The sequence below is a fragment of the Etheostoma spectabile genome, chromosome 18, assembly GCF_008692095.1.
Source record: "Etheostoma spectabile isolate EspeVRDwgs_2016 chromosome 18, UIUC_Espe_1.0, whole genome shotgun sequence".
Taxonomy (NCBI): Eukaryota; Metazoa; Chordata; class Actinopteri; order Perciformes; family Percidae; genus Etheostoma; species Etheostoma spectabile.
In genome coordinates, this window is record NC_045750.1 from 25,080,140 (window position 1) to 25,094,188 (window position 14,049).

Sequence of the window (14,049 nt, forward strand, 5' to 3'; positions counted from 1 at the left end):
GGATCACCAGACGCCTCCTAGTACGACATCACCACGATACTTATGCCACGATACAACATTGTTGCGATTTTAAACATATTGCAATATTCTGTGATATATTGCAATGTATTACCTTTTTCCCAACTTCTGATTTTTACCACTTCCAAATGACGTCCCCAAAAGGAAACTGTGTCAACATCTGTTTTATCTAAAATGAAAATGTTCATTTTCTCTGTTTGTTTATATCACTTCAATTGTATTGCTGCAAAATGGGATCGTCAAACTGATCAACACATATATAATAACAGATCCATACTTGGCGCCTGTGTATCGATACAGTATTGCCACTGAAAATATCGCAATCCTATGCTGTATCAATTTGTTTACAAATATTTGTTTACCCCTAGTCAGAAGATAGCTTCTAGCAATGTACAGCTTTTTCAGGTCAATATCAAGTCCTAAAATTACACTTTTTAACTGTGCGTTGTCAGATTATATGCTTTACTAATGCCACGTGTTTTTGAAGATCCTTTAAATCATGATTCATGAGATTCATGAGATCACCTGGCCCAGCCGCAGCTCTGTCAACCTCTGATTCCTCCACATTCTTGCGTGGATGTGGCTGTATTTATAGTTTGGAGGAAGGTGGACTTTGTTTGGCCTTTCCTAAACCTTTTGCTACAAGAGGATAAATGTACGGAATGGATGAAACCCCCCCCGGTGATGGGAATGACGCCAAACACACCCAGTTCGTAATACTGCAGACGTAAGGGTCCATCAGTGGGCAATAGGCTCAAAATTCTATCTCATCCGGGGATTGATAGTGACTTAACAGACATGTATTTAAATGAAAGACCCCAAAATTATAAATTACTGGAGAGCTAACATTAGCTTAATTAGCTTGCTTGTTGCAGCTGATCAGCTAGAGACTTTTGTTGTTTCAGTCAGCTGAAAAACATATTTAGAAACTGTGTTGCTCATGAGGACATACAGCAATTCGGCAAGCTACTGTGTGTAAATCACGACAGTTTTTTACACACACACACACACACACACACACACACACACACACCACAACTCACTTCAGGGGTCAGGGGACTGACTGGAGCTAGCTCAGAGAGTAGCAGCCATCTTACTTGTCTGCTTGTAAACACGAGGGCCAGAGCAATCATCACATTTTAAACACGACGTTTCCTATTACCCAACACACACACACACACCCAAACACACACCACACACACACACACACACACACAAATCCACACACACTCAGCAGATGGATGAATTACAAATTACAGGGGGGGAAATGCACAGTGGCACAGCCGTCCGAGGCAGAGGAAATGAACAGGCCTAACAGGAAGGATAATAGAACAACAGGGGAAAACAAAGCCAAATAATTCATAATGCATTATAGCATGCTGCATAACTGCACAATCAGGACAACTGCCTTTTTTACAAAAGTGACTATACAGCTGCTTACAGGGCTGAAAGAAGTAAAGGACCTAGTTTCTGCTGTTGGCTTTTTAGGTGAAGGAGGTCATGCTATATTTACCCAGAAGAGACTGACCAGAGTCTATGCTGCTACATGAGGAATGGTATGGCATGAGTGACAAGACAATTGCCTAATCTACCCACATGGAATCAAGGATAATCTCTTCAGAATTACATGATCCCTTTGTTAACCAATTAGAAATCTGGGCCTTACTGTTGCCATGAGAGGGGTCCACCATTTTCGTTAGCTCTGTTGCACTAAAACCCACAACAAAGACAAGGCAAGGCGAGGCAGCTTTATTTGTATCGCACATTTCAGCAACAGGGCAATTCAAAGTGCTTTACATAAAAAGATTAAAGTAAAAAAAGTTACAATGCAGTACAAGATATTAAACATTAAAGAGCAGTTAAAAACAGTTAAACATATCAAAGTAGATAAAATAGCAGATTTCAGGCTGCTAGTATGGGACAGTGTATAAGCCGCTGCCCCACACACGTTATCGGACCGCAATAACCATTTTGTTGAAACCCAAACTTTGTTGACCAATACGGTAGCATTCTATACAGACAGAACCATATGTCTTTACCATCTCATCCACCACGGGCCCCGCAGGATCATGGGACTTTATCCTCTGGTTACCCATAACCAGGAGTGGAAGTACTTCTCTTTACACTACAATAAAGTTGTCAAAATCCTGAATAGCTTCAACTGTTTCTTGTAGATTTTATCATAAAATCTATGTCACACCCGCGTTGGAGAAATTCTCAGAAATATATTTGTTTCCTGTTCAGAAATCCCCCCCGGAATAGCCTCAACCCTAATCTCACAAATTGTTAACAAAAACATCCCCAAAGGCACCAAGTTACTCAGTTCACTTCAATATTTGTCTCAGCCAACATTAATGATAAAATTGTCCTTTTCGTTGCTTAACTGTTTAACAAACAAAGATGTGCAGCATTCTATTTCAGCAGCAGGCTGTTTCTCCGCCTCCTCTTTCTGCATCTTACTGACTTGGGGAGTTGTTTTTTTCCTTTTTCATAAACACACGGGGGTTTAAAAGAAACTCCTGCGTGGTTTAATTAGAGCTACACTGGCAGCACAGTGAACCCTGCTCAACCAGAGTCCTGTAATAATGCTGGAGCTCCTCCGAAAAAACTGCCCGGCAAGCAGGCCCAAAACAAACCCCCATGGAGTACACACCGCCAACAAGCCTATGTGCTGCACATTTAGCATCTCCTTACACTCATTGATAGCTACATTTAACCCAGCTACGAATTAGCAAATCAGTCCAAACGCATGAGAATGCTTCCTGTACACATAGCCTAGACACCAGTTCATCTGTACAATAACGCTTTTAAATGATATCAGACTGCAAACAATAGGCCAGTAATTACATAAGAACATCATGTCAGATAATAGTTGGATAGTTTAAGATTCCATATTGGTCTCATAGTATAAGTACTCCACAACTAAAGAAGTATATCTATCAATCAATCTAACGGTTCACTAGATGAGCATTGCCTGCAGCTCTGACAAGTTCCACAGCATTAACATGCCATACACGTCAGAGTGGATCTCTTTTTTTAAATATCAGCTAAGTCTCTGCATCCTTCTTTTGTTGTAATTTCCTGCAGTTTCATGCCCAGGCATCAAAGAGAGCACAGCTGTGTCATTGGATGAATGCTTTAATCTATTCAGCCAGCGCATCTGCGTGCTCTGTGTTACGCTACGTCATTAGCAGCCCACTATAATACTTTGTGTGTGTGTGAGAGAGTGAGTGAGTGAGTGAGTGAGTGAGTGAGTGAGTGAGTGGTGTGTGTGTGTGTGTGTGTTGTGGGTGTGTGTGTGTGGTGTGTGTGTGTGTGTGTGGTGTGTGTTGTGAGAGAGTGAGTGAGTGAGTGAGTGAGTGAGTGAGTGGAGTGAGTGTGGTGAGTGTGTGTGTGTTGGTGTTGTGTGTGTGTGTGTGTGTGTGGTGTGTGGGTGTGTGTGTGTGTGTGTGTGTGTGTGTGTGTGTGTGTGTGTGTGTGTCCGCACACACATAGAGATATAGTATGCACGAGTCTGGCTGTATGTATACTCTAGCATGTCTGTGTGTGCTGTCATGCAGGAATCCGAGTAAAAAATACACACACACACACACACACACACACACACAAAGAAGAGGACATTAGTGGATAACAAGAGTTGTGTTGGGTTCCCGGCCAAAGGCCATATTAAGACATCACATCACAGACGCTAATCTATGTGATGGTCAAGTTTCCAAGCAGTGCTAAATTTAGGCCAGATCGCTGCTTTTGACAGACAACGAATGAGAAATAACGTTCTACATTGTCACAGAAAAGAGGAAGATGGTGCGAGAAGAAGTGGAGCTCACCGGCAGATCCCTTCATTCCCTGAACACCAGTACTAATACCGTTTCAACACTGTTGTCCTGGAAAACACGTCTGTGTTTACAACGCCTCATTGGCTGACACATGAGCACATCCACTGTGTTGACCAAAAGCATGACAGGAGTCTTTCTTGCTAAATTGTCTGAGTAAACCATAGACAGTTAAAGAAGTGGACCAACAGATCCCGTTGCTCTGGACGGAGACCAGTGAAGGAAAATAGAAGAACTTTCCCAGTGATGCTGAGTGTTACTGCAAATCGAGTCTTGAAACGCTTCAGATGTGAAGTTATTCACTGTCAAAGTGACGCAAAATGAATGGCAGTCAAGGGGATGCTAACTGCGGGTGTTGGCTTCGTAGCCTTAACATGGCGCCATGGGAGCAACGCTTAGAGACGAGAGGCTTACCCCTTTGGTGTAAACTGAATGGAGTGTTTTTATAGAGCCACAAATCCAAATGATGTATGGATTAGAGTGTCTTAGCTCATATAAATCATTGTCAACTGACTGCGTCCAATCAGAAAGTCATCTATTCTGTATAATTAGCTCAGAAACAGGATGCTATTTGTCTTCTGAAATGCTGACTGAATGAATTTTACTCATTTGGTTAGAACAAATGAGGATCCAAGAACTTGCTGGTCAATAGGAGAACACAGCTGTCCAGTTTTAGCTCAGTCACTTTGACTAATTATGATGTGATGTTTATATAACTCAGACCTTAACATTAGTGGACTTATCCTATTTACTATTCACTTAATCCCTCCCCTGAACAGCGACTATCCAATCATTAATCAGCAACTATAACTGGGCAGGGCCGACCTGTCAAACCTTGGATTTCTCCACATGTTGAGCTGGCGTTGGGGCTGTAGTGAGAGCGATACATTGCATTTTAAAGAGTTTGGGAGGTGGTGTCTTCTTATACTCCCAAACCGATGTGTACACAGACAGCCACAGATGCAGAGTAGTTCTGTTCCACTCTGAGGGCGTGTTCCACACATGTGCATTAAATGCTTCCACTTGTAGTGGAGGGGCTGCACGGACATGTAGAAAAAAAAGCCAATGCCGTGACAACAAATTGCTGCCACGCTAACTTCTGCACGGAGCCTACGCGTACACCCTCCGATGAAAACATCTGTGGTACATGGATCCTAGCGGATACTATTATTTTGGCTATAGAATTTCAAAATCCAAAGACTTAACAAAAGAGTGTAAGGAATGGATTTAAAAGGGTGTTTATCTGCTCTAACCAAAGCTGCAAAGCATGTTCGACGAATGAGCTCAAAACCAAGTAACCCAGTACAAAATTCTGATAGCACCAGTCGTGATTTCAGCCAACAAAATCAACCATGCTGGCTAGAATTAGAAGCTAGGGCTAGCCATTCTGGCTATTACCGTCTGAAATCAAGGAGCCATTGTTTCAAACATTACTATGGATTTTAAGTGGTATACATGCAGTGTTGGGAAAGTGAGTTTGAAAAGTTATTAGTTACAGTTACTTGTTACTTCTTCCAAAAAGTAACTAAATTAGATACTCAGCTACAAATTATAGAAGTAACTAGTTACTTCAGAAAGTTATTAATGCGTTACTTTCAAGTAAATTTTTAAATGCTCAAATGTGACCCCACCTCCACCCCTCGTTAATGGAACTTAAAATACATGTGCATGTTCAATTATTTATAATGAATCTAAATATTAGAATGAAACGGACGCTTAATACAAACATACAAAATATAAACACTCTTTGTAGAGCAAATGTGTGTGTGTGTGTGTGTGTGTGTGTGTGTGTGTGTGTGTGTGTGTGTGTGTGTGGGTGATAGAGCGAGGGAGAAGTGAGACAGTGACAGCGATTAGCTTCGGAGCGAGTAGCCCCTCTAGAGTCATAGTGTTGATGTTTTCTGACCACGGTGGGAAATCTTTAGCAGGAAAAGTCCCCCCCCTGATTTCATAACGCCATACCTGTCTTGCACTGACTGACTCACTTGTGTTGTTCGTTGTGTGTCCAACTATGTGTGCTTATGAACACCCGCCCAACTCTAGCTCTGATTGGCTTACCGTGAAATTTTACTCAAACTCAGCCAATTGTCAGCATTTATGCGCTTGTATTGTGCACGGCCACTAACCAAGGAAGTATTGAAAAAAGCTGCAACGTCGTTATTAAGGTGGTAAGAGTGATCAATTAGATTACTTGTTTCTGAAAAAAGTAATGCCGTTATTTATAACATCGTTATTTATAACACCGTTATTCCCATCACTGTATATAAGACAACGTCATCACTGTCAATTGCACATGTGCTTCGGAGAACAATAAACTAAGCCCTGCCTCCCTTAATGAAAAGTAACTAATGGAGAAACAATAGCACGTTTGAGTGAGAAGGTCAGATCGAGGGTTGCAGTTGGCTCAAACACACAGCGGGCAGGTTTTGGCCAGCTGTATGTTGTCTCATGATACAGTGTGGATGGTGGATAAGATGCTCTGATGTAAGCCTCAGTGCGATAGCAGCCCGCATCTTCAACCTCTCACTTTCCTTTGAAGTCTCCCCATGGGGGTGTGGGAGCTGGGGGCTGGTAATGAATCTAGCTGAGCCATAATGAATGTCCTTATTTAAGTCTGCTTGGATGAAATTCCACCTAACTGATCTCAAATCACAGAACAAAACAGTGAGAGCGTGCTGAAAACTGTTATGAAAGCTATACTGACTGGCAATATGATGGAGAGTGTTGAGCGACTCCAAGGATCCCTTCAGGATACCTTACTCTGTATATTCCCTGCCCTCCTACCTCCTCTGTGATCACGGAGTAGGATGAAATCTGATTAGTGTCTACATTTCAACTAATGCTTACGTCCAAGTCTTTACAATTCAGCTCTTTGCATCTATAAGAAGAGAATGAACCCAAAGGGGAGAACTTAAACAATTGAGACATCATTTATAGTTATAATCCTGAAATGGGACCCGGGTGTTACAAGTATGCACATGTGCAACAATAAAGATGTTTATGAGCTCTATAGAGTGATTTACCCAGTGTGAGCCTTGCCCATTCAACAGTACATTGGGTAAATACATCAAACACATTAAGATGTCATAAAGTACACTGAACTGATCCACTAACAGTGTTGACATTTGAATACATTACAAGGTACAATCTCACTTATCTCACAATTCATTGCAAAATCATTGTCAGCGTGCTTCATTAGGCCATAGAAACGAGCAAAATTGCTTTTTCACACTTCATGTGAGGAGGTAGTACTGTCGACATGCTTTGTGGAAGTCTGAGGCCCATCTGGAGGCCTGTGGAATTCAAGATCGGTAGAAAAGACTGCCACGAGTAACAAAAGAACTAAGTAATTATACAGAGGGATCTCATAGACAAAGCGTGCAATAGACTGCCAACTGCATTTAGCTGTGCGTAGCAGAACCTCCTGCTGCTGCTTCAGGTTAGAAGTTGTGTTTATGACGGTTTGCTCAACAAGTTTTGGTGCTTAACTGGACTTGTTGCACTGCAACAAAGCTGCTTTTTAAGCCTTTTAAGCAACAGTGAAAACAGGTTAGTGTAAGGTAGTGTAATTAAACTTGCCTTTTCCCCACTCCATGGTACGGCTCGACTTGACACTCTTTGTTGGTTTTCCATTGACAAAGGTTGTAGATTATTTGGTATCACCTCTGTCAAAGTTCAAAGCGAGCTGAGCTGATAAATGTGGAGTGTGCAGACCACTGATTGGTCGGAGAATAGTCACCAGAATTGTCAATTGTGAGACACAGTGTCCCGTGTCCTGCACAACCCTGCAGTTGTAAAAAATGCAAGCTACTGTCAACAGCGACCACATTTTCTTTTATTGACTTAAGCTTTAAAATGGCATGCCTACATAGGATCAATTGACAAAGTGCAGACGGTCCTCTCTTTAGTTGAAATCTAGTAATGTACAGTACCTGGTACCAAAAATGAGTTGAGTAGAGCCGAGTCGAGCTGCAACATGCAGGGGAAATGAGGTATTTAAGTTCAACCAGTCTGCCTCTTATTTTTTTATGGGCTGTCCTGAATAGGCAGGATTGGCCTCTGTAATATGGTGGATAAGAAACAAATGAGAGTGAGAATTTGGCATCGATACAGACGGAAAAGGCTGTCTGTATTCCTGAAGCACAGTTTCAAAAAGCAGTCTGGGGGAAGGGTACAGACACAGCAATAGACAGGTATCGCTTTAATAGCAATTAAACTGGAATTAGGCTCCAACTGGTTCCTACAGCAGTTTACTAGTAAATCACATGCATATTGCACACACACACACACACACACACACACACACACACACACACACACACACACAAACAGTAAATGCTGATAAACAAAAGTCTGCAGCAGATTTAGGCCTAAATTGCTATCTATCTATCTATCTATCAATCTATCAATCTATCTATCTCCAACCATGCAGAATCCCCCTTCTTTTTTGCCAACAGACAGACATGCTGAGGCATGTTAACACTTAACAAACACACACGTTCACCACCACGCTTACACAGAAATAGCGTAACGCCGCCTGGAGGGTGGGTGACAGAGCTGTGTTGGGCAGCAACAGAGGCAGATGCAGCACCCAGTAGCCTGAGGGCATCGCTGGGTATTCAAGCTTCACTGGGCCTCTTCATCAGTGCCCTCTGATGCCTTAGCCCCATGACCAATGGCACACACACACGCACACACACACACACACACACACACACACAGGAGAGAAGTAGAACAGCCTCATTGCTCAGACATACACAAGTTAGACTGAGAAAACGGTTGAGGATGTAGGTTATGGTGTACTGTGTCTCCTCTACTAATTCTAATACTATGAGAGTATGTAGGTTAACTCTTTCTTCCTCTGTCTGTGTGTGCGTGTGTGTGTGTGTGTGTGTGTGTGTGTGTGTGTGTTCTCTGCCTGAGAAAGGACACAGATACAGCTCAAAGACAGTCAGCACAACATTTTAGATCCATGACAAAAAGGCATTTTAATTGGGGTGCTGAATGTCAAATAACACCGGATGTTGTGCAGATCTACTTTGATTTGTAAAGCTTGAATGTCATTTCACCACCAGTTATGATACATTATAAAGACATAATGCGACACCTGTACCACTTACTATTATATGTAACGTGTAAATGATGGTAGCGTACGTTCAAATGTATCCATTCTACAGCTTGGAATTACACTAACGTGAAGCTTGGCCCCACACACACACACACATCTTCCAATACCTCTACTAATTGCTTCATGTTCATCTCTCCTCCTCTGACACAATGTCTCTTTCATACGCTCAATCTCTCCCTGTCTTCCTCTCCCACACACACACACAAACTCACACATATACACACACTTCATTTTGTTACTGACATGCCAAGTCATGCAGAAAACACAAGGGAAGCTTTCTCATAATCCCGGGACAAAAACAGCAAAATGCAATAACCTGGGACAAAAGTGCTGACATCTGAAGATGAGTCTGGCATTCAGACGAACTGCTCGGTTGCAGCTGAAATGAGCAGAAACGACAGATTGAGAGAAAGCAAGAACCCCCTACAGTACACTGACAGACAGATAGGCACTTCTTTTATATACTCTTCTCTTTGTACTCATCTCTGGCCTTCTGATCCTCTTATTCTCCCCCTTCTTTTTCCCTCATCTTTTTTCTTCACTCCCCCATTTAACCCCATTTTTTAATCCAAACACTTTACCCATCTGTATTTTCCTTCTGTTACACCACCTCCACCACCTTTGGGCTGCCTGTGGCTTATCTCTTCCTCCTCATCCCCCTCTCCTGTGGTCATCTGTCCTGCTCTTCCCATTCTCCGCCCTCCTCATAGTACTTCTTCTCACGTCTCTATCTATTCTGCCGTCTTCCTCACCCCTCTGTACTTTTCTCTTCCTTTTTCTTCGCTCCCCTCCTCTATCCCCGAACCTTGTTTGCATGCTCCCTCCCTCTGCTCCTTGATTACTGAGATCGACCAGCGCAAGTCCGCCAGACACTTGGTTAAAATGGTCAATGAGTCTTTGAAGAGGCTGCTATAAAGAGGTGAGGAAGACGGCAGAATAGACAGATAACACATCCCCACTGTTGCATTTCAAACACTATTTAACCATCGAGAGCCCAACCTTTGCATTTCATTCACTATTTAACTATAGAGACAGTGATAGAGATGTTGGCCAGTGGCACATGAGGTCAGTGCTGAAGGTTAGGAAGTTCAGGAGACAGAATACAGTTTACATAGAAACACGGTACTAGATTTCAGATTGTGTATGAGGCTGCCTCCTCATAGACAACAGAAGCAGTCTAGAGCAGAGCAATAGGGAGTGAAAGAGTTAGTCATGTGTTCATTATCGCTATCCTCTTTTAGGACTCACCCCATGTCCACAAACATTAAACAGGAGAGGCCCTTAGAGTGGGTCTGTCTGTGTGTGTGTGTGTGTGTGTGTGTGTGTGTGTGTGGTGTGTGTGTGTGTGTGTGTGTGTGTGTGTGTGTGTGTGTGTGTGTGTGTGGGAATGAAAACTGAAAGAGAGAAGCAAAATATGAAGAAATTGAGGTTGTGGGGTTGTGATAACTTCAAAAGGTTATTATTATTATTATTATTATTAATAATAATAATAATAATAATAATGATATTGTATACCTTATTAGCCCCGCAAGAGGAAATTACAACGCTCTGTTGTTATTACACACAGGCCTGAAGTACACACACATGCTCAGTACCTATACATGCACTAATGGAGAGATGTCAAAGTTATTATATTATTATTATTATTATTATTACTGCAGGCTGAAGCTATGCACTTGCATCCCTCAAGCTTTGATCATTATGTAAAGCTGTTGTGCTTGGTGCTGGCATTGAATACTTTACAGAGTGGATAACCAGGGAGTGTGCAAGCAAGCGAACACAGACCAACACATTGACTCAGCTTCTAAGTCCCTTCCGATTTTAATAACAATATCACACATACCATCATCTCTAAAAGCACCAACAAAGGAGACCTTTTATCTAATTTCGCATTGACATGTGATCCGGAGATGCAGATGGTTTGATACATGGTACACAGCCATCATTGATATTTAAAGGGCCACTCCACTAACTTTACACATAAGGATCAGTGTACTAGTCACAGAAACACAGCATGTGAAAATAAATGGCTATTTTGGTTCTGGAGGAGTTTTCTGTTATCTCAGCTTAGGTTTGGAGACAAATGTATTCTGAGAGACTGAAAGCCAACTGCTGCTTTCAAGCTACATTGTGTAAGAATTTCTCAGTAAAATTGTATATGACAACCAACTGATTAGTACTTTCTAGCCCCTCCGGTTTTGATCGCAACTTAACTCCCTGCGCTGGCTGTATTATTCCAAGAAGTACGACTTTGTCCGTGAGTGTTCTTTCCAGGGTAATGATAGTTTTAACATTTTCATTATTTCGGTACCATAACATTGCAAACATCAGCTATCAGGTTCCCAAACAAATGCAAGGTAATGTTAGTAAAGTATCAGCGTGATCCTCCATCTTCAACGGGGTTTCAACTCTGCCGGCAGATGGAGTAATCTCCGGTAATCTCCCCCTGGCATTCGTCACAGTGCCACTGAGTGTAAAAGCGCGAAAGACGGAGGTGTGTCCCTCTTTGGCTAATGTATTTTAAAGATGGAGGCGCACCATGGCAGAATATTCTGAATTATTCTGAATTATTCTGAATGGCAGATTCTAAGCTTATGAGAATACTTTGATTAGTTGTTGAACTTAATTCCACATGAATGAGCACATATTTGTGAAAGAACAACGGGTTTTTTTGCTCTGAATCAACTCAAAACATTACACAATGGAGCTTTAATTAATTCAATATTGAACAAATGCAAACGGCTGACATAAAACACAGATGATCATTAACAAGCCGACCATGGCAATCGATTAATCCTTTTCCAAATGGTCACACAAGTCAAAGAATAGCAGCAACTCCTCCTCACATTAGAGAAGCAAGATCTTGACTTGATCTTGAAAAATGATGGCTTGATTGATTATCAAATTATTGTTTAATTTTCTGTGGATCGACTAATAGACTAATGGTTTCAGCCCCAGTACCCAACATTAGCATAATGGAGGTCATATTTAGCTCCCTTTATACTAACAGTCCTGCCAGGTAAATACTGTATCCACTGCATGTCCTAGGCACTAGAGTAAGCATGGAACTACTGGTATATGATCCACATTTTAGGTATATATATAGGTAAATATAGGCCTCCTCCTGACTTTTTCATTATTACCCCTATTAATAGAGTGTTGCTGTTAGGGTAGCTATGAGCTTAGGAGGGGAACCCCAGCTCAAAGGGCCAAGCCACCACTTTTAATTTTCATGTACACATTCTAATCTAAAGCCACATGGAACTTGAAAACGAGCCATCTGTTCCTGCCCTTACCTGGCCTACATTAGCCTGAGTACACTCTAAACTCTGGTCTGGCTGGTTGCAAGATGAAAAACACAGGCTAGGCTGTGCAAATAAATGTCTCGCACTGTCATACAGTAAGTCGATACATGAAGAGTAATGCTACAATAAAAGAGATGCTGTCATGGTGAAAATAATGAAATCTGAGACCTAAAAGTCCATTAAGGATATACACTCACCATTGAGCACCATACACACACCGTTTGAGCCCCTGCTATATTGTAAGACTGTAGGTGCATAATACACTAATTTGTTCTTCGACCACCAACCATCGACCACAATTCCTCGTCATTTGAGTACCATGTCTTCAGAATAGATTTGCAACATGCATAGGTGTGATGCCCACCCAGTTCAATACCAAGGACAGCGGTCGACGCACGGAGAGCCTGACAGCTGTAGGCACTACAAAATGACAGATTTATTTCTGCACGGATGCATCGTAAGCAGCGACACGGACCTGCCCGGAATGACACTGCTGTTTCAGTGCGAGGCAATAAACCCGCAGACGTGGAGACAGAGACAAAAACTCAACCCTTAAACAAGCATTTCGCCTTTCCAGAGCGGCTTTTTTGCCCCCCTGCTAGAAGAAGCAGCCACATTTTTCACCAAATCCCATCGTCAACGGGCGTTTGTCGAATAAAATGCCCAGCGCTTACCTGCTTGTCTTGGGGGTCGAAGAGCTCACATGTCCCGTCGCTTATTTTGGTATATGTTTGTGGATATTATTATTATAGCGGGCACCGTTATGTGTCTTCCAGCGCCATGTTATTATCACGGAGAAGAGGACTGTGCGGTCCTGTGTGCTACATCCGGGCTGTTGAGGAGAGCGAATGAGCGCAGTCCGTGGCGGCGGAGAGGGCGGAGAGCGCCGTGGAGATGTAGAGCACCTGTGCAGCAGAGCAGGGACAGCGATCAGCCACGGCGACGCACTGTAACGTTCCCTCAATTAGACCCACACCTTCATTTACTATAAAGACGTTTTCCTGGGGAACTCCCATTTGAGAAATTTTTGTTTCACTGTCCATCACAGAACTGCCGTTCCAAGGGGTTTAACCAATGAAAAATGGAAAATGTAATTCACAAAATACATGAAGGCCTGAACGCTAGCTAGTGTTTTGAGAGTGTGTGGGGACTAGCATCGAGCTGAAAAGGCTAAACAGCTAGATAAGCAAGGTTAAAAGTAAGATGGTTAACATGGATAGCTAAAAGTAGCCTAATGAATAAATAGTTAAAATAGCTCATGTAAGCTAAAAGTAATGGATGTACCAAATTATTATTAAGTATTAGCTAGTAATAAAGTATTAAAATGAATGCAGGTGACAGTTGAATAAGCTAGCTAGCTAAAAGAAACACCTGGCCACCTAGCTAAAAGTAATGTGGTGAAAAAGCTTAAAGTAGTAAATACATGGTTAATAGTAATAGTTAAACGTTATAAATACCTGTTGAATTAGTTGTTTAAAGGATATAAAAAGCTTTAAAAAAAGATGGTTAACACTAGCTAAGAGAAGTGGATGGTTGAAATAGCTAAAGGTAGGCTAACAGATAAACAGTTGAAATGGATAGATGCTAAATGGTTGTAGTCCAGCTTCTGACCCCCCCAGGTGGTAGGCTAGTTCCACGAAAGCAAACTTAACTGATAAATTGTTCGTGTATGTGTAAATTTAAATACTGACACTTTATTGAATGAGAAAAATACTGTAACAATTCACTTATATTTTTTTAATTATGTAGGCCTATGTATATATGC

General features: G+C 41.9%; 2 protein-coding genes across 3 annotated transcripts in view; both read right to left on the reverse strand.

Moving 5' to 3' along the window:
- pak5 (p21 protein (Cdc42/Rac)-activated kinase 5) overlaps positions 1 to 13,209 on the reverse strand; it is a 77,646-nt gene extending 64,437 nt beyond the window's left edge. For both annotated transcript variants that reach the window (XM_032542982.1, XM_032542980.1), the window contains exon 1: positions 12,959 to 13,209. The gene's annotated coding sequence lies outside the window, so the exon portion shown is untranslated. The remainder of the gene's footprint in view (positions 1 to 12,958) is intronic.
- Positions 11,296 to 14,049, reverse strand: part of LOC116706248 (mitogen-activated protein kinase-binding protein 1) — a 43,962-nt gene continuing 41,208 nt past the window's right edge. Inside the window, exon 32 of the mRNA XM_032542971.1 lies at positions 11,296 to 11,409. Coding sequence (XP_032398862.1) covers positions 11,384 to 11,409 — 26 coding nt within the window. The 3' untranslated portion in view covers positions 11,296 to 11,383. The remainder of the gene's footprint in view (positions 11,410 to 14,049) is intronic.